Raw genomic sequence first — 24,362 nt, forward strand, 5'->3', positions numbered from 1 at the left:
CCTCCCTTTCTTGAAGATAGGCACCACATTGGTCCTCTTCCAGTCTTCCGGCACTTCACCAGGGCACCAAAAGCTCTTGAAGATCTGTGCCAGAGGCTGCGCTACAATGCCTGCCAGCTCCTTGAGTACCCTGGGGTGTAAATTGTCAGGGCTGGCTCACTTGAAGGTGTCCAGCCTCTCAAGGTGTTCCTTCATAAGGTCAGCTTTGATGGAGGGCAAGGAATCTCACTCGCCCGGGCCTCCCTGACCCACAGTGGGCAGGGGCATCCCATGGGACTGATGAAAAAGTGACGCAAAGTACCCATTTAGCAAGTTTGCTTTATCCTGGGCATCGGTTGTCAGTTGCTCCATCTGGTTTAGCAGGGGTCCAGTGTTGCTCTTGCTTTTCCTCTGGCTCCCCACATATCTAAAAAAAGACTTTTTATTGTCCTTGATATTTGCAATGGAACTCCAGGTAGCTACAGCCTTGGTTTTCCTGGTTCGCTCTCTGCAGGTCCGGACCAGAGCAGAGTATTCCTCCTTGGTGGTGGTTCCAGTCCTCCATCCTTTGTAGGTCTTCCTTTTAAGATGCAGGAGGTCCGCCAGTTCCCTGGAGAGCCAAGGGGGCTGCTGTACCCTTTTGCTGCCTTTCCTCCGAGACGGGATAGACTTTGCTCGCGCATCCAGGATTGCTCCCTTGAGGAGCAACCACTCGTCCTGAACTTCCCTCTCCTTTGTGTTGTGGCCTTTTAGGGCCTCTCTGACAAGCCTCCTTAGCTTGTCAAAGTCAGCTTTCTTGAAGGCAAGGACTTCTGTATTACTGACCAACTTGCCAGCTTTACAGCAGATGGTGAAGGTGATCAGCTCATGCTCACTGTTACCTAGCTTCCCTTCGACTGTTAGGTTGCTGATTAGGTCGTCCCTCTTTGCCAGTACAAAGTTTTCACTTGTTTGGTGTAATTGCAGCCTCCTGCCCATGTCAGCCCTCATCTTCAGCCTTTCTTAGAGACCCATGGAGCCCATCACTAGTCTTTCAAGCCCAAGAGGGAATGACACTATTCTTCAAGGGGACCTAGTACAAGACGGTCTTGCATGTCTTACATCAGCTCCTAGAAGAGTAGAAGGGAAGGAAGGGTGCTTTCAGTTCATCCTGCTCACTCAGATGTGCAAGGTGGACTGGAGCTGGAGCAGGAGATGTGGAACAAGCAGCTGCCTCTGCTCATGAGAGGCTTGTCGTCTTGTTCTGTGATGGCTGTATGGGTGCTTACTGTGGTGTTGATCAGTTCAGGAAGAAGTCGCACGGCTTGCCATCCCCATCAGAAATGGGGCTGCTGCTTCTTCCCACATTAATTCTAGGAGAGTTGATTTCCCTTTGATTTCTCCCATCTGAGCTGCAGAAAGGAAAGACAGCAGACTACATGAGCTCCATGTTGGTGTTACCTCTTTGGGGTACTTTATTAGGTACCGTGTAACAAGTTTCCCTTGTTACACGTAGAGGCTCTGTAGCTGCAGCTCTCCAAAGGCTCATGCAATCACTCTGTGTTTTTCCTTAGGAGACAAGATAACATATTGCGAGATGGCAAATAAGAGAGTCATGGAAGTGATCAACTCTGCCAGGACACGACAAGAATTCCTCCATGCACAGACTTTCCACAGCAGCCAGGGAGAAGATCACTGCTTCTCCCAGCAAGACCTATATGCGAGTGGGGACATGAAACCGAAGCCAGACACATGGATTTATCCACTAATCCAGATGAAGCCCTTTGGGATTCAGATAGACGAGATGGTCACAGAGACATTGCTGACAGAGGCAGAGCGGGGTGCCAGGGTGTACCTTACTACCGGCTACTTCAACCTGACTCAAGCCTACATGGATTTAATTCTTGGCACCAGGGCGGAGTATCAGATTCTGCTGGCTTCGCCAGAGGTGAATGGGTTTTTTGGTGCCAAGGGGGTGGCTGGTGCCATTCCTGCTGCCTATGTTTACATTGAGCGCCAGTTTTACAATGAAGTGTGCTGCGTTGGCCAGCAAGAGAGGGTCAGACTGCAGGAGTACTTCAGGAATGGATGGACTTTCCATGCTAAAGGTGAGAGAGTTTGTTCCCGAGCCTTCTGTAGGGAAACTGCAAGGCTGGCATGGAGTGAGTATATGAAATTGGGGAGGGGGTAAGTCCACTAGCAAGCTGCTGTCACACTGTGCCAGTCCAGTGTTCAGAGCACCCATCGTGCACGTACACATGGAAGATCTGGATGCCTGGGGGGCTGGAGGTTGCAAAGCAGTCTCTTTCCTGTTGGTTGCATCCAGTCCCCAGTCAGTAGCGACTCCAAGCAGTTTCCATGTGACAGTCAAGGACAGGCAGTTAGAGCAGAAGTCAGGAACAGACCGCTGAGCACTTTGCTCCCTACTGCTGGCTTCCCCACATAGGATTAGAGTGGGGGAGCTGGGGTAAAAGGGCATTATACCCTATTCAGTGCAAGAGCAATCCCATTGCCTTGTGCCTTTTGTACAGGGCATGGGGTGAGGAGAAAGGTGTGCCTCAGGCATGCTTGGTCTGGGAGAACAGGAGACATCTGGATGAGTTTGCAGTAGTGATGGCAGTTTGATTCGGTTTCTCAGTTTCCTGTTGCTTTGGTCTGGGCAGTTTACAGAACAGGAAGTGATGCAGTGAGTCCTTTTCTAGAGATATGGAAGGGAGCCGGGGGCAGGAAATGGGCAGGATCAGCTGTGGAGCCAGCAGTGAGCCCCATGGCACTTGTGAGTGTCTTACCCCATGGGTGGGTCTATGCCCTTCTTTATGGAGTGTTTGGGAGGTGACGGGGACACACCAGCTTCTCCCTCTGTTGTACAAATGAATTCAGCACATGGGGAGCAGCATGGCTGAAGAAGCAGCGATGAGAACAGGTCATGTGTATGTGAGAAGTCTGAGTAGGGGGCACCCCTGAGTGCAGAAGGCCATGTAGTGAATGCATTGCACCCCAAGCCCTTGTTGGAGCCATGGGCCTTGCTGCTGGCCCAGGGCCTTCCTTGCTGTTAGACACAGGGGTTTCCACCGTCCTGCACCACATGGATTGAGGGCATAAACATCTCACTCCCTTTAACCATAACTGCCCCATAACCCCTCTACTCTCCTGCTAGGGTGCACTCCCTTCTGGTTGCCCTTGTGCAGTTCCATGCACATGGCTGCAGTGCTGTTCTAGGTGGCTGTGGCCAGCGAGGCCTGTGTAGCCTTTTGTGCTGGTCCCTGCATAGTTTTGCTGCACGAGGACTGAGCTCTCCCTATACAAACTGTTTCCTTTCCATGGCCTGTCTTGTGCCCAAGCTCCTCACACAGATTCGTACCTTGCCTTTGCATCATCCATTCAGGGCAGAGAAGATAGTCGTGGGAAGCACAGGCACACAGGGGTCAGGGAAAGGAGCTCTTTGGTTCCCCTGCTACTTTAGCCCTGGTTCCACACTGCTGTTCTGGGTCCTCAGCCCTGATCCACAGCACTGTCTGCTCTCCTGCCCACCCTGGGCACAGCTGGCAGCCCATCACATGCCCGCCCTGGGGTCACTGTAGGCAGATCCAGTCTGGAAGGAATTACTGGGTGAGTTTTCACAGCAGCTGTGCTCTGTGCTTGAGGGCATTGCATTGTGTGCAGGATGAGTCTGATGAGCAGGGTGGAAGGATGTGGCTAGTCCCTTGGGCCAGCAGACGCAAGTTCCAAAGGCCAGGGCCTGCAGCTCTTGGAGGATCTCTGCATTTGTTTGTCTGAGGATGCTGGAGGTTAATGATTGTGGGAATGTTACCATCTACCCTGCTTCCTGTGGGGCTGCTCGGAAGACGGCTCAGAGGTTGGGGGGAGGAAGGTGCTGACTAAAGCCTTCTCTGGACTAAAACAATACATGTTCTGCCCAGCTCGGATGCCAGTGATGAACTGTAATGCAAGCAGGCTGTGGACCGGTTGCCTGTCCTGCGTGCATGGCTCCTGTTCCACAGCCTTGCTCGGAGCGCCAGAGCAGGAAAACATTTCCTGGTTTACTTGGCTCAGCCTTCAAGAGGAGTTGAGCCTGTCTGGCTGGTGGGGACGTGCGATATGTGGTCCAGGCTGGGGTACCTGGTTGATTGGAGGTGATGCTTCTCTCTGACTGCAGCATTATGCTCTGGACCCAGAACTGGCCGGGGCCGAGAGGTGGTTTTGCCTTCCTGGGTGGGATTTGCCACTTAAGAAGAGGAGAGGACTTGACACCTTTCCTCCGCACTGGGGCTGTTTCCCTCTTCCCTTCTGAGCACCAGACAGACAGGTCTGCAGCTCCCAATTCTGCTCTGCTTGGCCGTTTGACAGGTGTCTGCTTCGTCCAACTTCTGGTGGAACCTGAGGTTGGGCAGGGCTGAAATCGGGTCAGGGCGGGAAGCAGGAGATGAGTGTTTGGCTAGAGTAGCGACTGCTGCAAGCCTCCCACCTCTAAAACACTGCTGCAATGTGCAGCTCCCTCCAGTGCTGCACAGCCTTGCTCTCGCTCTTGTGCTAGCCTTACTTGGGGTGGGTGCAGAAGGCGATTGCATCCTGGGCCAGGTGCTGCAGAGCTGCAGTGCCTGTGGCCCTGCCTGGGGGTTCATGTTCTGTGAGGAGCCAGGGGGGTCCCCCGTGGGGGGCTCTCGTAGTGAGGTTAACGTGTTTTTTAGATTAAACCTTGCTAGGGCCAGGTGATAAAGCATCAGCCAGGGCCTTCTGAGGTTCAGGTGAACCCACTTTATGGCTGGTGAATGAGAATTGGGAAACTGCTCTTCTCCTGCTGGAAGGGTGTGAGCAGGCTCCCTGGCTGTCCCAAAGCCTGGAGCACAGGCTTCCTTCTGCTCAAGGTGAGTGAATCTCCAAGCCCCTCTCCTAGCACGGAGGGCAACTCCTGTCCCCCACCCCTGCCGGGGGCCCCAGCTCACGCAGAGTCAGCTCGAGTCAGGCACCGAGGTGGCAGGAAGCACTGAATCTCTGCAGAGCGCCTGTTCTCTGTGGCTTTGGGACTCCCCTGTGCAGAGAGTCCTGCCCATGGCTGTGGCCGGGGTGTGTGGGGGAGCAGCCTCTACTTGTCATTGGTGAGTGAAAGGTGCAACTGAAAGTGGCCCAGAGGTCATGGGCCTTGTGCTCTGGGTGGGGAGCAGGTTACAGGAAGAGATGTTGAATTGGCAGCCTCTTACTCAAGGCGTTCTTGGAAGTGCTCTTGGTTTGAATTAAGGACCCTGGTTGTATTCCAGGATGAGGTGGTTTCTGTGCCCTGTTTTCTTGTGACCTGTGGGCTAAGCTAATTTAGGGGCACAGCCGGGGCCCTTAATGCACATGTCCTGTCCAGCCAGGATCAGGCAGTTCCCTTGCATCACCTTCGTCCACCGGCAGCCTCACGAGCGCTCCTCTGCCAGGCCTTGGTCTCTCCTGGGGATGACCTGTCTTTGTTTTCCCGACTCCATCCTGTGAGCCGAGCGGAGTGCCTGAGAACCTCCTGTTCCTGGGCTGCAGAACTGGCTCCTGCCTACCTGCCACTGGCCCTTGGTGTGGTTGTCTGGCAGGGCGTGGGCTCTCAGGGGTTTAGGGAAGGGCTGACTGCTGCGCCCAAGTAGAGAGGAGGATGTGGTGTGCATTTGGGGCCTGGGTGTCCCCGTGGGTTGGCTTGTACTGTGCTATAAATATCAGGCACTCAAATTTACCCTCTGGTGATTTCCAGGGAATGAGTGGGTGTGATTGTTTGACCTACCTCATTAGTAAGAAGGCTCGTGTGAATTCATGTGCTTCATTGGCAGATGCCCTAGTGCTCTGATGCTGCCTGGTGCTGGGAAGTGGAACTCATCAGCTCTCAATTCCAGAGACTTGCAAAGGGGAAGAAGTTGGGCTTCTGGCCCCCACCTTCTTCTGTTCCTTTTCCTTGCCATGTGTAGAAGGCCCGAAAGCTTTCTAAAGTTCCCAAGAAAAGACCAGGAGTCATAGGGGTGCTTACGAGTTCATCTTCACGTCTCATGGAGAACAGAAGTGAAAGTTACAGCGCTTCCTACCTGTAGTCTGGGAAAATCGGGAAGTGTGAGGCGCGCAGGCTAGAATGGCTGGTGTCCTTGGCAGGGGTGACCACTGGCCATGTAATGGAGGAAATGCACTGGGAGCCTGGGGAAATGTGTGCCTCGGGTGTTTGTGGCAGCTGGCACCAGTGACCTGGCTGCCAGCCTGGTGCAGCTGTTTGGGGGCGCATTGAGGAAGGTTCCTCCTGGCTCATTCCCTACCTCTGGGTGAGAGGGACAGTGGGAGAGGGAGCTGTCCACTTCCACGAGCAATAAGGAGAAACTGATGCATAGAAATAACATGGGAGGAAGGTCTGAGCTCGCATCGGTCCTGCCGTAGCCTGTCAGTGCTGGCCTGGTAGGGAGGGCCACAAGATCACAGCATGCGGGTGGGAAGCTGTGTGGCTTTCTCAGTGTGAAGAAGGCAGATCTGCTATGAGGTGGGTGGCCAGCACTAAAGGCATTGTTTATTTTAGGCACAGATTTGATGGCCATCAGAAGAGCCATGTTTCCACATTTTTGTGGTGTGGGAGAGAGCTGGTTTGGAACTAGATCTGCTTGCTCCTGAGCCCAGGGGGTCGAGAACTCTCCTTAGTTACCAAAGAGGGAGGGCTACAGAGTATTTGTCCTGCTTCAAGCCCTCTATGGTATTTCCTGGTATACCAAGTGACCTCTCATTTACTGGTAACTCTCCGAGTATTGTTATGCTTGGAGCCTTTACGGTTAGAGCGTCTGTATACTGTGCTGTGTCTTAGAAATGACATGTTGGCCCCCAGCTGGAGCCTCTGCTTGGGATTCAGCACAGAGCACAGCAACTGCTGACCCCCAAGAGCTCCCGAGTTGCTCGTGTAGGAGGGCCCCAGCCCTGAGTTCCAGCAGGTTGCCTCCATGGGCTCCCCCACCTGCGCACTGCCCTGTGCCGGGACCGCTCCTGTTCCTGCCCGCCTGCTTGCGTCATGGCCATTTCTGGCTCCTGTCAATGCAATGAAGTGTTTAATTCATTTCTTTTACGTAAGAACAATAGTTCGCGACAGCTACAGTCACTTCCTTTGTCTGTCACGTTTCCTTTCTTCTCCTGTTTCCCGGCAGGCCTCTGGCTGTACCTAGCAGGAAGCAGTCTGCCCTGCCTAACCCTGATTGGCTCTCCTAATTTTGGATACAGGTCAGTTCATCGGGACTTGGAAGCTCAGGTTGCAATTGTGACGGAAAATAGAGACCTGCAACACCAGCTCCATCAGGTGGGTGTGAGTGGGAGGGGCGGGGGAAGGGAATGGTGCATTCAAAACCTACCATGGCAGTCAGTGAAACCCTTCCCAAGCAGAGGGAAACTTGAGGAGCTGTCAGTTAAGTGTCTATTGATGAGCTGCTGGCTATGAGTGCCTGCTTCTGGGAACCCGAGCCCATGACGAGAAAGAAGAGCTGTCCCCAATGACCTCCCAAGTGATGGGAACCGTTAGGCCCTGGGGGCTGAGCAAATGCAGACAAGCCACTCCGAGCAAAGCCGCTGACTCTCCTGTGGCTACTGATGGCAGCACGTGCTCCTGGTTCCCTCCATTGTCAGGTAGTGTCTGAGCTCTGGGGAACAGGCCTCAGGCTCTCACAGTTGCTGACCTCACTTGCAGAGTGGTTTGGATCTTAATCATGCAGCTGGAATCCTGTACAGGAGTGTGAATGCCACTGTGGCTGCTTTCTAGCCATTTCCTTTCCCACAGGACTTAGGAGAGAGGGGAGGCAGGGCAGGCCTGTGCTTCCAGCATCACTGTTACCGTAAGAAGACGTGTCCGGCTCCTCTTGGGTTCCTCAGGAAGGATTGTGCTCCTCCAGATCTAGATTCCTTTCAGTGGTTGAGAAGCTTTCACTTCATTGTCTTTTTCCCACCCCCACCCCATCTGTTTGGACTTTGGCATTGTTGTGAGCAGCTCCTGCAAGTCCGAGCTCTTTGGCACGGATTAGTGCAGATGCTTTATTTAAAGCTTTGCAAAAACCTACTGGATCACACCCATGCCTGGTATGGGAAGGCTCAGTTTCTGTCAGATCAGTGGGAATTGCCTCTCTTTCCCCAAGCTGATTTGGCCCTATGAAATGGGTTCAAGTGTGCCTAGGCAAACAGAGTTCTCTGTCTTGCTGGAAGTCATATGGATGTTCCCCTTTGTGTTTGTCCCGCAGCTGGGCTTTTCCTAATGAGAAAAACCGATAGCAGTGTTTGGAGTGAAGAGACCTGGGAACAAGCATGTGGCCTGCAGCCATCCATCAGCAGGCGTTTCCCATGGGTGTGAAACTGCCCTGCAGTTTGCTGCCTGGCTGGGGTGAGGCTGAGGTGAGCTCTGCCAGAGCCTTTGCAGCACCAGTGCCTTGCTCTCACCCTTGTTCTCAGTGACTGTTTTCCACTGGACCTGATGGCTGCAGTTACGTGTTAGACATCAGGCGTATCTGCTTCCTGTGTGTTAGCTCAGTGAAGACTTTGTTTTCAGATGTATGAACAACCAGGCTGTTTGGTCCTTCCAGTAGTCACGAGACCTCAACAAGTTCACTTTGTGGTTTCATTTGCCTTCGTGCCTTCGTGCCTTGGAGCCTTTCATCTTTATGCTCTTGTACTTGTAATTGCCCTGCAGGTCTCTTTGCTGACTCCCTCCAGCAGCTATTTTACAAAATGTTGCTTACCTGCTGCCTTGGCAGGGCCTTGCCTGTGTTGCACTCTAACACACTTACACTTTCAAATGAATGCTTTACCCGGGGAAGGTGCCAAGCAGGCTCAGATGGCTCTTCTGGCTGCTGCACTGAGTGAACCAAGGTAAATATTTTGTTAAAAGCTCTGAGCTGAAACAGGCCTCACTACATTAAGTGACTAAAGTCTGGAGCCTCTCTCACAGGGTCTAGCACGGGACTCAAATGCTTGTAATTGGTATAAGCAGGCTAGCCGCTGCCAGGATCTTCTGGATCACACAGCAGCTTGGGATGTTCCTGTCCTGTTTTCCCTCAATTTCCTCCTCCTCCTCCCCTACGATGGCAGGAAAGAGACTTTCTGTGTAAAGTGCAGAGAAGACACTGCTGCTTCCAGAGTATGCCCCACACCATATTTGCATGAACAGGAAAGCAAGAGACCTCACTAGTTTTATTGAAAGAGCCACTTCTACCTTTGATCAAACCACGACTTTTGTTTGCCCTGTGAAATGTATCGGAACTGAGCGCTCACTTCCCTCTCCAGCAGTGCTGTATGTGCTTTGAAGAAACTCGAGCATTTCTGGTAACTTGCTTGAAACCTTGACTGCATACTCATTTGAAAACATGTTGGAGCTGTGTCTAGAAAGAGTTTTTCAAACCTGACTCTTGAGATCAGAGTCTGGCTTCTTTCTCAGGCTGTTGCAGCTAGGGGCTGGCCCCTGTCACTGTTCCTGTTTCCTTTAAGTGTAATTGAGTTAACTAATTGCTTCAGGGCCCAATCCAGCAGACACCTCCAGTGGGGCCCATCTTAAGATGTAAATAGCTGAGCATGTTTAGGCAGAGTATTTGAGTGTAGCTCCCTAGAATAAAATTGTGAAGCCTCAGCAGGCAGCCTTGTTGTGTCATGCCATGTGCTCACGGTTTGGTGGGCAAGTTGCATCTCTGCTTCACGTCGCAGTGTTGGACAGGATGGGTCCTTGGCCCCTGACCGGGCAGAGCTGTTGAATTTAGACACGTAGGAGAAGAATGATTTATCCTTCTAGCAAGAGCCACAGTCAGTCTTCAGCTGAGACTGGATGTTTGTGAGAAGGGCAAAGCATTGGCTTCTGGTCCTTTGTCTTGTAGGAACAGGAGCAGCTCTATCTCAGGTCGGGCATGGTGTCGCCATCTACGTTTGAGCAGCCGAGTCGCTATGTGAAGCTCTGGGTGAAGCTGGTAACACCTCTGATCAAGAACTTCTTCTGAAGGCATAAAGGAGGTGGCTTGGGGTGAGTGTTACATTTTGCTCCGGGAGGGCCTAAACCTCAGGAAATGATCCTATGGTGACTGCACTTCTTCATGTTGCCTTTCTTTGTAATGGGGAAGAGTCAGTCATCCCAGGTTCCTCTCAAATTGGGAAGCTGCTCACTGCAGCTCAGAGCCTTCTGAGGGCCTGCATTACATTTCCCCATGAGTGGGTTTCATTTCTACTTTGTCATAGTTTAGAAATAACTAATGATCCTTCTGGGAAACGGGGAGGAAAGAACCCAGCAAAGGTTTCCCATACACCGGTAGGATTTCCTCTTATGAAATGTCCCTGTTGCAGCTGGGGTCTCGGCTTGGACTCTACCTGTGTGCTCCTGATGAGGATCATGCTGTGTCCTTTCCTGTGCGACCTGGGGCTGGAGGGAGGAGAAGATTCATCCGGGGCCTGTTCAGAAGTGCTTACCTTGGCCCATTGGGCAGTGTCTGATGAGAGCTGTTGCTGTCCTGGCTCAGACGAGACCACAGCAGCCCTTCCTCCCAGTACTTGCACAACTGCCAAGAAACTGGGGGAGGCCTGAGTCCAGCCGGCCACGATTGGGAAAGGGTAGCATGTCTGCCTCTGTGCCGCCGCTGCCTCCTTGTGTGACCTCAGGCTCTGCCTGTAACCTACTCCCACCTTTGAAAGAGCCTGGCATGTCTATGCTGCAGGGATGCCCAAGTCTCTGGCACCCAGGGCTGAGCACTGGGCTGCAGACCCCGAACTCGAGAGCTCCCTGAGCTGTGCCCTGCCTGCACTCCGGGGATCTTGTCTACGGGAGAGCCTGGAAGCAGCACTGGGGCTTGTCCCCTAGCACTCTGGGCTCAAATGCTGTGAGTCAGTTGTGGGAAGGGCACTGGAGGGAGGCTCAGCACTTGTGGGAATATTGCCATGTATGTCCTGTGGAGAGGACGGATCCAGCCCAGCCCATATCCGTTGCCCTGCGGTCAGCACAAGCAAGCGTAGACTGGAAGGTTTGGTGGTGGTTAGTTGGGAGTGCAGACCACAACCAGGACCGCAGTGAAGGCTAGCTGTTGAGGTGGGCCCAGGGCCTGGCTGGCAGGAGACCAGCGCCAGCCTTTGGTGGCATTCCCAGGCCAGAGATGTCCCTAGAAGTCTGGCCCACGTTCTGCCGTTGCTGTAACTGCTCCTTAGAACAAGGGCTCTTAGGCCAACTGCTGAGGGCGGGGATGCCCAAGTGGCTGAAGCTGCGGAGCCAGCTGTGTTGTTGTAAGGCTGGGTACCAGGCTCCTGCATGCAGAGGGAGAGGGTTGGGCTCTAGGCTGAGGCATGGGGCGGGACTGGCCTCCCTTGGCTGCAGTGGGGCATCCTGGGGCGAGCACGCCTGCAGCAGTGATGGGTTCTGCGGGGTCCACCAGTGGGATGGTGTGGGTGGCCTGCCACTGGTGCTAGACTCACTAGGGGGAGCTGTATGCCCACAGGCTGTTGAACTTGCTGTTCGGGGGGGGAGTGCAGCTGCAGGCCAGGCCCTGGGTGATGGAGCAAGGGGATGGACAGACCCTGCATCCCAGAGGCAGAGACAAGTGTGCCGGACTTAGGTGTTTGCAGCCCATTGCACCAAGGCAAAGCTGGCAGTCTGCAGAACGGGGAGGTGCCATGAGCCTTAGCAGCAGGCGTGTGGCCCCAGCACGGGGGCAGTGTGCAGCAGAACGTGGGTGCCTGCACTCTCCCCTGCATGGCAGCCCGTTCCCCTCTGCCCTGCCTGGGATCCCCTGGGATAGGGGCTGTGGTTGCTGGGGCCGGGTGGGAGGCGAGCGCTCTGCTGTTGCCATGGAATAAGTGACTGGTAGGTGTGTGGGACGAGAAGTGAAGGTGGCCATGGGCCAGTGTTTGTGGCTGCCACTTCTCTTTAGCATATGCTCTAAGCAGGGCTTTCTCACAGCCTGACTTGGCGTTCTCGTGGGGGCATCAGGCAGCCACGTATCATGACAGCCGCCCAAACAGGCCAGTTACTACTGAGCCACCGTGCTAGGAACTTGATGTTTCTTTTATTGTCACATGGCTAAAATACCTCAGGGACAGACAAGGGGTCGGGCTGTGTGTTCAGTGAGTGCCCACAGGCTCTGCGGCCTGTGACGAGTGGTGGTTCAGTAGACGATCAAACCTGCAAGAGCAAAGCGACAGCAGCAAGAATCCACTTAGCCGGTTTCTCTTTTGTCTTCAGGTTGAAGGTCCAGACATAAGTGGGGCCGCGTATCCGCGTCTTGTAGACGGGGCACTCGTAGACGTTCTTGGTGTCCATGCGGTCCACAGGGATGGCTCTGATGAAGATGACTGGCATCGAGGGCGTCAGCTCCTTCAGCCGCGCGTCTGCGATGACGCCACTAGGAATGTCCCAGCGAGCGCCTGGAAGGGTGCAAGCTGTCAGCTTGCTAAGCCGGAAGGGGTGGGGATGGGGATCCTGGCAGCAAGGCCTGGCTGAGAGCTGCGTGGGTCCCCCTTGGTGCCATCTCCTTGTGACACACACTGACGCCTCCTGCAGTAATGCTAGGGGTGGGGTCTCGGGTGTGCAGTCCTGCCCCGAGCTCTGAGGGCAGGCACGCAGGGAAGGGCAAAGCTTGGCCAGGGACAAGCCACGTTAAACTATCCCGTGTAGTCTGCTTGGGTTGGTCTCGGCCGGGTCTGGCTGGGAACTTCCTTCTTACTTGGGCTTCCTCAGTCCAGTCTCCTGTACTATTGGGACTCCTTTTCCCAGCCCACTGCAGTAACCTCCCCAGCCCTGTCCTAACCTCTGCATCTTGCTGCTGGATTCCCAGCCTGAGCATCAGCCTGTTGCTGCTTCCAAGTTAGCTGAGTGCTGCTCCCTGCTGGCCCCTGCCTGCCACTGGTACACAATAAAAGCAGCTGCTCCCCAAACGGCCTCTGACTCTTGTGTACGGATCAAAACAGCGACGCAAAGCCAGTAAGAGCTGCCCATGTTGTACTGCTGGGATGCTGGCAAGTACAACCTGGTCAGTCATTGCACCTTAGCTGTGGCCTGGGGGGATGGCTTGCATGTACGCTGTACTTGGCCCTGGCCTCATCACGGGGAGGTGGCTGTGGGAGTGCTCCTGCCCTGAGGCAGCACGCTCTGAACAGCGTCAGTGCGCGTGGGGCCCTGCGCTGACGTGGACAGCAGTGATGGCCTGGGGCCGCTGACAGCTCAGAAAGCACGGCTCTGTGCGCTGCAGGGAGGAAAGATGCCAGAGCAGGAGGATGCAGTGCCTCAGCCCTCCTAGAAACTGTGTGTTTAGACTGCTGGGGCTGAGGCCAGGAAAGCAGGGTGAGGAGGTTAGCTGCTCTCAGACTCCCAGCTGCAGTGTCACACACTAGCCAGGTCCTCACTGACCTGGCAGTGGCAAAGAGCAGCAGGCCCTACCTTCCATGAACAGGCCGTGGATGTAAGAGCCTTCCCGGGGGGGAGCTGTCATGTCCTCGCGGCTCTTCTTGGTCACCTCCACGGAGAGGCACATCTTGTCCAGTGGCCACTCGTTCTTCCTGGCCATGGACTGCATGATGGCCGTGAGGAATGACTGGGGGTTGAAGAAGCCTGCCAGCCACACTGTCGCAGGCAGCGCAAAGTCTGTGGTCCAGGCTTCTAGCTCCTGCAGTGGAAGCGTTTGCAGCAGTTCAGAGCAGAGCTCCGGGGCCAGCTGCCCGCTGCTCTGCAGCTGAGCACACGCAGGCTTCCCTTTCCCTGGGAGGCTGGACAGGCTTGGTTCTGTCTTGTAGTGCAGGGCTGGGCTTACTGAGGAGACTGGCAAAGAGACCCAGGCACTGATGGCAACTGTTTGGTCATGGGCTCTTCAGGGTGTGACTGCTGCTTATATTTTTCCAAACACAAAAGCAGTTCAGGGTGCTGGGCTGCCTCCTGTTCTCCGGCAGGGGCTACTCTCCTGCTGCACAGACTGACTCCCCCAGCACTAAGCCTCGCAGGCCCTGACCTCCCTGCCTGGAGCCAGCAGGCCCATGGGAGCCACACATGCAGAGCCAGTGTGGGCAGTGAGACCTTACCCCTCTCCTCTGTCCATGTATAGAAGAGTGAGCTGGCTTTAGCCCTGTTGCTACTGGCTGTGTGTGCAGGTGGACGCCTGCCAACAGCTCCAGCCCCTTCATGTGGCAGGTGCCATGGTGCTACCCTGACTGAAGGCCGTACCCTTCAGTTAAGAGCTGCTGTGCTCAGTGCATGGGCACTGAATGGGGATGGGGCGACTCACCCGGATCCGAAGTAGCAGGTCTGCGTACCAGGCTCCCAAGCCCAGCAAGGAGGGGTAGGCCCGGTTTGTCCAGGACTCGGGCACGTTGTCGTAGAAGAGCGCAGTAGACAGCTCCTCCATGTCTGTCGTAATTGTCAGCTCCCCCTGGACCAGAAGGAAGCGCAGATTTGTTTCTGCACAGCCAGGTGAGCTGCCCTAGTCCCCGCTGCATGGAGCAGGCCCCAGAAGCCATATGGCTCACGGGCAGGGCAGTGCCAGCCACCCCAGCCTGGGCCTTGTCTAGGTCTGGCCTTGCCCAGGGAGAGGGTTGCTATGGCACTGAGGGAGCTTGCACTTTCATGTGCAGCTGTAGTTCCTGGAAACACCTGTAGCTAGCGGGGGGTGGGGAGCAGAAGCAGAGCCTGGGGACGTGGCAGCAGAAAGGAGGATGATGCCCAGGAGTGCAGTTTGTCAAGGCGCCGTACAGAGGCCGAGCACCATGGCCCGGCAGTGGCGTCGTGTACCTTCAGCCCCAAGTTCAGCTCCTTCAGCGAGCGCCGGAGCTCTGTAGTCAGGATGTTCATCCTCTCGCACTCCTGGAAGGCCACTACCACATAAGGCGTTTTCTCTGCTGCCTTCGCCATCACCTCCACCATGTTGAAGGGCTCGGGGAGCCGCTCGAGGATCTCGTCCAGCACAGCCTTGACCTGCAGCACACAATGCCGGCCCTCAGCACACAGCAGGGGGCTGGGGTTTGGGGTGCGGCAGAGCAGGCCCCAGTTACTACATGGACTTGGACCCCAAGCGTGTCCCCTGCCTCATGCCCTGCTGCAGCCCTCGGCCTCCTGCCCAGGGGCTGTCTGCTGCACAACCCCCACCACCAGCGCTTCCAACAGAGCTGAGCCCTCCCTGCCCCACCACCTCTTGCCCGCCCTGCTGTCATCTCTGCCTCCCATGGGGGGGAGGGGGTCTGTGGGAGAGAGGTGGATCCAGGAACAGGGGCCACGTGCAGTGGCTGAAACATGGTGGGGGACCACAGGCCTGATCCCTATGACCTGCTGTCCCTAAAAGCTGTGCTGCACTGTACTGCACTGGTCCATGTTCAGCCTGCTTGGGGCAGAAACTACATGCACAACCCTCCCCCATGCCTGCCCCTGCCCAGATCTGCCTGCCTTCTCCTCGCGGGACACGCCACTGCCAGCCCCTGCCTCTGACTCCTTGGGCTGCATCTCCAGCACGGTGCGGAACAGCTTCTCCGAGGTGACGGTGAGGAAGCCGATCTCGGCGTTGGGGTGCAGGCCATACAGGTAGGGGCTCTCGGGTGGCAGGTTCTCATCCACGTACTCGTGGTAGCCCTGGGGCAGCCCCGGGCGCAGGCGCTTAGTGCACTGCCCTGGCCCGCACTGCCCCACATCCCAGCCCTAGCCCGGGGAAGGGGCTGATGCCTGCCCATCTCCCCTCCCTCAGCGTCTCCCTGCCACCCTGGCCCCCACATTCTCCCCCGGTCCCAGGGAAGGGCGCTGGCCTCACCTTGTAGTCCAGGTTGGGAGGGATGAAGAAGCTCGGCGCCAAGAGCATGTCTCCCTCCAGCATCTCCACACGGACATACTCCTGCAGGTAGGTGCGGCACAGCCGCCGGTCCCAGTCGTCTGTGATGTGCCCCCCGTACATGATCTCCCCAAAGAGGTAGCGCAGGTCGTCCCAGGGCACCTAGGCACAATCCCGTGGTGCGCACAACTGTTGTGGCTCTGGGACAGTTCTGTGCAGCCGCCTGCTCCCCCCCGAGCAGGCTCAAGGCCTGGGCTCCTCCTGCCTGGCATCACACCTCACCCCACACTGGCATTGGGTGGGGGGGCATGTCTCAACCACCTACGCACCAGTTGGATGCTTCAAGGAACTAATGGAGAAGTGGGGCTATACATTGGTTCAACCACCTGCAACCACGACGCAGGGCCTCACCTACTGCAGTGCAGCTGGTCAAAGGCACATGTTCAACGAGCCCTCGCCAAGTACAGCAGAGCGTGAGCATGTAGCAAAATGGGCAAATGTGGTGCGGAGACACGAGAAGCAGCAGCAGCAGCAGCTGTGGCAACAGCCTTTTCCACAGGGCAGGAACAGGGACTGGGTCCTGCCTGCCTTGGCACCATGTTGCTTCTGGGGGCTTTGCCTTGCACACAAATGGGCATGCTGCTAGACATGCTGTGCAGGGAGCCAGGCAGGGCCCTGGCCTGGGGGAGGGAAGCCAGCCCCTTCCTCGTGGAATGGCCCTCTCCTGCATGGCACCCCCAACCCTGCTCCCCAGGTTGGGCCCGGGGCCCCATCCCTTGCTGAGGGTGTATCCCCATCAGACATAGGCCTGTGCCCTCCTTCCCCCGGGCAGAGCTCCAGACACTGGCCCAGAGGTCCCTGCAGCCATGCCTGTGGGGTGGTGCTGCTGCCTGGGCATGGGTTGACACTCAGCTGGCCTGTTAGTGCCTCACCTTGGCATTGGCCTCCAGGTAGTTGTACAGCACATTGATGGATATGGTCAGATCTCCGTTGTTGAAGGGGTAAGACCGATTCCAGCCCTGAGCGCCAAATTTACGCCTTTCCGCTACCACCGCGTGGAAGTAAGAGAGGGCAAACAGGATGCACTTGAACTCGATCTCCCGGCTGCACATCTCCAACGTGTCCTAGAGCACAGGAGAGAGGAGACGGTGCTGCCACAGGCACACGGCTGACTGGAGCCGTGACGCACTGTGGCAGAGCCGGGGTCGGCTTGTAGCTCTGCTGGGCTGATGGCAGCACAGAGGCTGCAGCCCCAAGCTGGCAGCAGTGGAGGGATCACGTGGGACCCCCAGCACTGCCCGAGACTTTGGGGAACATTGGGAGTTTGGGGCCAGTGGCTCTCACACTTCAGCAGAGCACCGTGCGCAGCCACCCAGCCAGGCCCTGAAACACACAAACCAGCCCCCACAGCCCCCGTGTCAGGGCTGAGCCTGTGCCATGCAGTATTGCTGGATGGGGAACCAGGCAGCAGGGTGGCAAAACCCACAAAAGCCTCCTCCACCCCTGCCCAAACAGACACCCCCTCCCCCTGCCAGGCTGGGCTCTGGGGAAGCTTCGTTATGGATGTCCTCAAAGGGGTGGAGGCACCACGCTAGCATGGATGACTCGCCCAACTATGTCAACTTGCCCAGGACTTGCATGGCAGCCCTGGTGCCCGTCTCCTCAGGGACCTGGATGGCAGGAGCCCTTAGCAGCTGGGAGAGATTTCTCCATTTCAGCTGCTCTCAGGAACCAGCAGTGGCACTTGTAAGTCCATGCACATGCACACACACACGCACATGCACGCTTGTAGCAGACCAAGAGGAGGGTGGTGCCCCTGAGCTGCTGTGCTGCTGCACAGTTGCAGGCACCCCTCCTTTCCAGGCATCACTGCGTGTGCAGCGGTGGCTGCAAATGGGCTGGCAGCACGCCAGGTACCTGTGTGAAGAGGTCCAGCGCCTTGTGCAGGTTGGCGTACATGCCCGTGGGTGGCTCGTTGGTGATCTTGATGGCATTCTCCAAGAGCCCCTGCGGGATGATGTGCGTGTCGGGGCTGGGGGCTGGCTCGGCGCTCATGAACACGCGGTAATCGGTGTGGCTGCCCTGGCTGTACCGCTCCACCTTCTTGTCCAGCGTGCCCAGCCACTTGGCCACCAGGTGGATGTTCTACAAAAGCACGGAGTCCTGCCTTGCTCCCACGTTGCATGACGCATGAGCGAGTTACCATGCGGAGGGTGGGAAGGGGGCCCTTGCTGGTGGCTGCGGCCCTGCAGGGCCTGCCACACATGTGGCCCCAGCCTGCAGGAAGGGGAAGCAGTGCCACCCATGACATGGGGACAAGCCACTGTGAGCTGGTGTGCCCAGGAGTGCCCAGGCAGAGCTGTGCTGTAGGCTGGACTCTGTGTCCAGTGGCAGCTTGTTTTGGTGCATGGGGAGGGGGCAGGATTTGGGACACCCTGGTGTAGCTGCCATGGCTGAAGGCCATTGGTCAGGATCTCGGGGGTGCCCGGTGCTGCGCTCACCTGCAGAATGACCCAGTGGCCCTGTATGGCTGCCACGTCCAGTGCGTTCTCGGCCACGACCTCCTGGCCCTGCCCCAGTGACACGTTGTGCAGCTTCTCGTTGTCAATGGTGAAGCCCAGCTTCTTGCCTGGAGGGAGACATGCACCGGGGCCTGCTGGGGCTGCCGGGAGTGGGAGCCGTGCTGCGGATGGCGCCTGGCACTGGCCAGGGTGCTGGCTTACCCAGGGCCTCCACGTCTTTCAAGGGGTCGACGCCGGGGGAGAGGATGAAGAAGATGGCGGCGGACGGGCTGCTCTCCTCATAGGACTTGGAGAACTCCACGCTCCGGCCTTCTACAAACTTGCTCCCCATCTTCTCCTCCACAAAGTTCCTGTGCGGAGGAGCCGCCATGGGTGAGCTCTGTGCAGCACCCATTTGGGCTCTGCCGTAGAAGCCCCACGGTTCGCCTGGAGACACCGCTTGGGAGGGCAGCCCCGGCCCCACAGCCCCCGCGGGCACACCTGACAGCGTAGGTCATCCTGTCAGGCCGCATGCACCTCATCATGCACAGCTTCTGCAGGGCCGTCTTGTTCTTCCACTCCTTGGGGAAGACCTCCTTCTCCGGGGCCTCCGACTCCACAAACTTCTTCCAACGCTTGGCCGAGCCCTCAATGTCGCTGTCCAAGTTCTTGAACGCATCCATGTCGGACAGGACCTGCGGGCAGGGGGCAGGTGGGCAGTGCCAGTGCCAGTGCTTGGGGGCTGGGGACAGGTCCTTGCAGGTGTCACTGAGCAGAAGCTCAGGCGCCACATGCTCCTTACAAGCCCCACTGCATCCCAGCCACATGCATGTGCCCCAGTGCCTCCTGCCAGGGCCCGGCTGGGCCCCCACCTGGCACCACAGCCCCCAAGTATTTGACCAAATGACCAGATACTCAGGAGGTTTCTGTCCGCCAAGATGCTTGGGGTAGGAAGTGGCTGAGTAAGCCCTGGTGCAGGCATCATAGGGGCAGAGATTTTAGTGCCCTTGGAACATGCAGGAGGGTGTGATTTCTCAGTGCACGGCAGCAGTTGCACATGTGATGGCAAGAGCAGCGAGAGGAGCACGGTGAGGCTGTGTTCACCCTTGGGGCATGCACAGGGCAGGCGCCTCCGGTGCTCCAGGAGTGTCTGGGCACACCCGCGGGGCTGTAGGAGGTGCAGGGCAGTGCAGGGACCCTGGGTACAGCCAGCTCTGCACTCTGCTTGTGCCCAGAGCTACCGAACAATGTCCATTTAGACGCCAACATTGCCACAGAGCAAAGGCTCCTCTGGGTCTGCCCCAGCCCATTTCAACACCTGCATCCTTAGCTCTAGGCCGGCCTGAGCCAGGGCATCCACCTTCTCTGTGCTGAGCTTTCTGCCATCCTCCCATTGCTTTGGGGAACAGCTAGGCACTGGCTGCAGCAGTGCCACCCCAGCCGCTCGGCTCGTGGCCCATGGGCATGGCAGATTCACCCAAAGCTCCCAGCCAGAAATGGTGAGTGTCCCCAGCGCCCTGCTGCAGCATCTGACTCTTCCCTGCCTGCGAGCCACTGGCCCCATGAGGTAGCAGGCGCCGACGGGCTGAGTTCCCCTCCTGGCCGGCCTCAGGCTGGTCTGCTGAGAGGGGCCTCAGCATTTCCTGCTTCGCCAACAAACCTTAATTCCACCCCAGCCTGGAGACTGTAAGAAATCCACGGGGGAGGCCACGCCAGCTTTGAAGGGAAAGCGCAAGAGGAAGTCCAGTTCAACTGGGTTCACTTCTTTCTTCATCAGCAAGACCTGGGGAGACCACAGCAGTGCCTGGCACAAGGTTACATAACCCCTCACTGCGAAGCTGAATTGCTGGCATGTCACAACCCGCGCCCTGGCCCCTGAACTCATCTGTGCTGGGAAAATGCGTGTTGCGACAGGGGCACATGTGGGCTCCTGGAGGAAACGGGTGCTGCCCTGTCCAGAGCCCGCCTGGGCCTTTGCTGCCAGCCTGGGTGCAGCCTGGCCCAGGGCATGAGCGTTAAACCACAGCACTAGGACTGGCAGCACCAGGAGCGAAGGGAGCGCACTGGGCCCCGTGTGGGCAGGCAGGACCCCCAGGTTGGCGGTGCGGAGGAACCGGACACCAGGATGGGGCCCAGTCCCATCGGTGCTGAGTGCGGGTACAGGGCGCCACGGCTAGGCTTGCTCACACTGGCCAACGGCATGTCTGGTCCAGCTTTGCTGATGGCGTGAGGGTGCCCAGGGCCTCCCTGGCAGGATCCCGTGAGACCCTGTGGCCAGTGCTGCACCAGAGGCCAGAAAACCGGGGCCCCTTGGGCATGGGCCTGGGTGTCCCTCAGGCCAGGAGCCAGCAGGAACCGGCAGCACAAACTCTGCCAGCGAGCCGAGGCGCAGAGGCCAGGGGAGAGCCACTCTGCAAGCACGACAGGTGCTGGGCACGAGGAGACAGCCCCAGGCCTGGCCCCGCTACCTGAAATGTCACTTGGGCCAGGAAGATGAGCTTGTCCCTCTCGAAGAGCCCGCGCGCCGTGTACATGAAGACCGAGTAGGTGATCTCGTCCGTCAGGTTGGCCACCCGCTGCTTCACCTCCTCGGCGGGCGTCGTGCGCTGGATGGCTGTCTCAAACACTACGTTGAAAGCCTGAGCAGAGGCGGGGCTGGTTCAACGCTGTGCTCCCGAGTGCTGCGCCGCCCGCAGCCACAGCGGCCACGGCTCCATGCACTGAGCGCAGCCAGGCGTGGGCGCGGGCAGTCACCTTCAGTGAGAACTGGTAGATGGGGTTGATCTTGTTGAGGTCGTTGAGGATGAAGTAGAGCAGAGACGCCCGCTCCGCAGCTGGCCGGTAGCTCTCTCTTGCTTCGTTAATTCGGACTTCTGTCACCTTGGCTTCCCTCACCTGGGCACAGAATGGACCCGCCGTCCATGACCCACCTGCACGTGGCCTGGCCTGGCCCCCAGGAGCAACATGGCCCCTGCCTAGGGGAAAGAGCCCCCTGGCAGGGCCCTGGCGAGGGGGGCACCAGGATCATGCTCCTACCTTCTCCTCAATTTCCATGGCCGTGCGCTTGGTGGTCTCGAGGTTCTCCACCAGTGCCATGTCCCCCAGGAAGTTCCCCGAGGCGGCGGAGAGTCGGGCCAACAGAGAGTCCTCCAGCTCTTTCAGGAAGATCTTGAACTCGTTCTGGCTCTTGGTGAGATTAGCCTGCGGCCGCGATGCACACGAGCCATTAGCCGGCCCCGGGATCAGTGCCAAGAGTCACGGTCAGCCACAGCGGTTTGTCGGAGTCAGGGAGACAGCGCTCTGGGCTCGTGGCCCATCGCGGAGGGGATCCCCAAGGAACCACACAGCCACACGCCACAGGAGCCCGTGGGAAGAGCTGTGGAGAGGGGCCCTGGTGGCACGAGCGGCTGCTCCTTGCACTGGCATGGGCTGTCTGGGCTGGGGTGCCTGGCCCACTCCCACGGTGATGGGGGGAGGCAGATGCAGCAGCTCTCGATGGCTGTGCCTGCACCCTGCACCAGGGCTCCCCGGGCCAGACCATCAACCTGGAGCAGGGCAAGCCCAACCCAGAACTCCGTCCATTTGCTGCGTGTGGCCGCAGCGTGTTGTGGATCCCCGGGACCCCTCACCGCAGCCCCTGCCCTGGACAGCCTCCGGCAGCTGCCTCAGTACCTTCAGCTCCTCCAGGTCTGGGCGCTCCTTGGCCACCACGGCAGCCAGAAGCTGGTCCTCCAGCCCGTCCCGGGTCACCAGGAAGTTGATGAGCGTGCATTGCGCCTGCATCTCAGGCTTGTAGTGGGGGCTGAAGTACTTGGTGTGCAGGATGAGGCGGAAGTGCGGGTGATACTCCACCTCTTTGTCACCGATCTTGATGTACCTGATGCATGGCAATGGGACACGGGTGTTTCTGTGAGCACGGATCGCCCCCGGCCAGGGCCCTGGGCACCATCCAGCTGCTTTTCCCCAAAGGCTCCTGCGACACGTGGGGATCCCGTCCATGACGGGCCGTGCAGCTCAGGGTGGCTGCGGGCCCAGAGACACACTCCTGCCCCTGCTATTCAGCCTGGAGCAGAGGAGCCCCGGCATTTCTCCCTCGTCCCTGCACCCGAGCAGGAAGGCCTTCGTCTCCAGAGGCAGGAACTGAGCTCAGCTCCTCAGACCCGAAAACAAGGCCAGGCGGGTGAAGGAATCGCCTCAGGGCCTGGCTGGGGGTGGGAAGGGATGGACGTACTTCCCCTTCTTGATGGTGTTCCTGCCCAGCAGCGGGTCCAGCACCGGCTCCACCGTCTCGCCGATGTTCTCGATGAGCAGCGTGTGGCCCTCGGAGACCGCCTGCTCGATGATGTCCAGGTAGCTGCAGCGCCGGAGGGGAGGGAAGGGGAGAGGAAGCTGGCGTAGGCCCTGCTGCCAGCCTGGGGCAGGCCCCTCACTCTTGCGCTGGCCCAGGCAGCCTTGCTCCCTGCAGCTGCCGTGAGAAGCCCGATCCCAGGTCTCCTCCCCCCAGCAGGTGCCCACAAGGGCTCACCGGCCCCTTTGATCCAGGCAGGTCTTTCCTGGCTCAGGACCTGAGAAGAGCCCCGGGCGTCTTGCAGCCCAGACACGTGGGCCCCGGATCCCAAGTTCTGGCTGCAGCAGCTGCCAACAGGGGCAGGGCTGCCGAACTTGGGGCCAGGGGCCCCGTCCACCAGACGTGGGTTTTGTTCCCACACCGTGCATGCCGAGCTCCCAGAGGCCCCGGGCTCACGGCACAGCAACGGTCCAGTGCTGCCCGGTGGGAGCCTCCCAGCTGCAAGAACAGCTCCTGCAGCCTGGCCAGGCCCAGGGGAGCCCTTTCCCCTCCCCACCCCTGCACGAACTCCGGCGGAGCAGGGACCGTGCTCTGGCTCTGCAGCCATCCAGGAGGGCAGGGCAGGGGCTTGGTTTTGGAAAGCTGGACAGAGCCTTCATCCACAGCCTGGCCCAGCCCACCGTGGCTGAAAGCATCGCTCGGGCCCTGGGAAGAGGCACCAGAAGGCCAAACCCACCTTCTCTGGCCCAGCCGGATTGCCTTCATGTCCTGCCCATACTTGTTCTTAATCCACTTGATCCCCTGCAGCTGGGCATCCACAATGAGGGGCCAGCGCTCGGTGCTGCACAGGATGGTGGCGTTCTCCGTGGACATGCGGTCGCTGGGCAGCCCCTGGTTGTTCCACGTCGCCACGTCCGCGTCGTCTGTCAGGAGGCTCAGGGGATCCAGCTCTGGCGTGACAGGGATGGGCACCTGTGGAGCACATGGCGCTGTCTGCAGCATGGCCGGCCCCTGGCCACAGAGCCACGCGAGCCTGAGGTGCAGCCTGGGTCATGGCTGTGCCCTTTACCTTGAGCTTGTTCAAGTAGGGGACCCAGTGCCGGTCGACCAGTTCGGCCCGGTACTTCTTGGTGAAGTAGCCCACATAGGACACGAAGGCGGAGATGAGCAGCACGTCCCCGCACAGCGTCTTCCCCTGCTCCTGGAAGGTCTGCACCGATTCAGCCCAGCGCACGTTCTCGGAGGCCAGGCCCCCGACTAGCCTGCAGCGGAGCACCCCAGGCCCTTGTGAGCATGGAGCTGGGTGTGGGGTCAGCCCCAGCGCCCAGGGAAGGGGCAAGGGCATGTCTCAGAAAAGGCAGGGTGTGCCAGCCCCACCACCTCGGGGGGCAGCCCTGCCTTCATGACCACAACATTGGGAACCAAAGCCAGGGCTAGAGGCACCCGGGCTGAGGGGCCGCCACTGCTTCCTGCCTCACCCTAGCCCCTGGCCACAGGCAGTGGGGCAGCCCTGGCAGGGAGAGGTGCAGCAGCCCCCTGAACACTGCCCAGCCCAGTGGGTAGGGAGCCCCAGGCTGGGGCTGACCGGCACGGAGGTGGCTGGACCCAGGTGCACTGCCCCCCAGCCCAGAGGTGCTCTGCCCCCCGGCCAAGCAAGCAGCACCTCGGGGAGAAAGACGCTCTGCACAGACAGCGATGGATCATCGTGGGGGCAAAGGCCGGTGAGGCCGGAGTGACTGCTGACCAGTGCACTCGGACCAGGGACAGGCGAGAGGTTGCCAACCCCAGGGACTTCCCACGGCAGAGCACATCCCCCCAGGGAAAGCGCCCCAGGGCCCCCGGCTCGGGTAGCTGCTGGGACCAGACTTCGCACTCGTCGCCAGC

At 58.3% G+C, this 24,362-nt stretch overlaps 2 protein-coding genes across 2 annotated transcripts in view; one reads left to right on the top strand and one right to left on the bottom strand.

Annotated features, from left to right (window-relative positions):
- Window positions 1–8,545, top strand: part of PGS1 (phosphatidylglycerophosphate synthase 1) — a 15,443-nt gene extending 6,898 nt beyond the window's left edge. The window contains exons 6-8 of the mRNA XM_019542246.1: window positions 1,533–2,066; window positions 7,092–7,240; window positions 8,169–8,545. Coding sequence (XP_019397791.1) covers window positions 1,533–2,066; window positions 7,092–7,240; window positions 8,169–8,183 — 698 coding nt within the window. The 3' untranslated portion in view covers window positions 8,184–8,545. The remainder of the gene's footprint in view (window positions 1–1,532; window positions 2,067–7,091; window positions 7,241–8,168) is intronic.
- A 3,390-nt stretch (window positions 8,546–11,935) lies between these two features.
- DNAH17 (dynein axonemal heavy chain 17) overlaps window positions 11,936–24,362 on the bottom strand; it is a 44,362-nt gene continuing 31,935 nt past the window's right edge. Inside the window, exons 62-80 of the mRNA XM_019542778.1 lie at window positions 23,548–23,740; window positions 23,215–23,450; window positions 22,422–22,544; window positions 21,863–22,067; window positions 21,227–21,391; window positions 20,945–21,085; window positions 20,659–20,829; window positions 19,851–19,973; window positions 18,692–18,885; window positions 18,413–18,561; window positions 18,191–18,318; window positions 17,607–17,834; window positions 16,622–16,813; window positions 15,672–15,851; window positions 15,314–15,496; window positions 14,666–14,848; window positions 14,163–14,306; window positions 13,325–13,550; window positions 11,936–12,312 (exon numbers count right to left, since the gene is read on the bottom strand). Coding sequence (XP_019398323.1) covers window positions 12,065–12,312; window positions 13,325–13,550; window positions 14,163–14,306; window positions 14,666–14,848; window positions 15,314–15,496; window positions 15,672–15,851; window positions 16,622–16,813; window positions 17,607–17,834; window positions 18,191–18,318; window positions 18,413–18,561; window positions 18,692–18,885; window positions 19,851–19,973; window positions 20,659–20,829; window positions 20,945–21,085; window positions 21,227–21,391; window positions 21,863–22,067; window positions 22,422–22,544; window positions 23,215–23,450; window positions 23,548–23,740 — 3,412 coding nt within the window. The 3' untranslated portion in view covers window positions 11,936–12,064. The remainder of the gene's footprint in view (window positions 12,313–13,324; window positions 13,551–14,162; window positions 14,307–14,665; window positions 14,849–15,313; window positions 15,497–15,671; window positions 15,852–16,621; window positions 16,814–17,606; window positions 17,835–18,190; window positions 18,319–18,412; window positions 18,562–18,691; window positions 18,886–19,850; window positions 19,974–20,658; window positions 20,830–20,944; window positions 21,086–21,226; window positions 21,392–21,862; window positions 22,068–22,421; window positions 22,545–23,214; window positions 23,451–23,547; window positions 23,741–24,362) is intronic.

This window comes from Crocodylus porosus, unplaced genomic scaffold (genome assembly GCF_001723895.1).
Source record: "Crocodylus porosus isolate Cpor-Errol unplaced genomic scaffold, CroPor_comp1, whole genome shotgun sequence".
Classification (NCBI taxonomy): Eukaryota; Metazoa; Chordata; order Crocodylia; family Crocodylidae; genus Crocodylus; species Crocodylus porosus.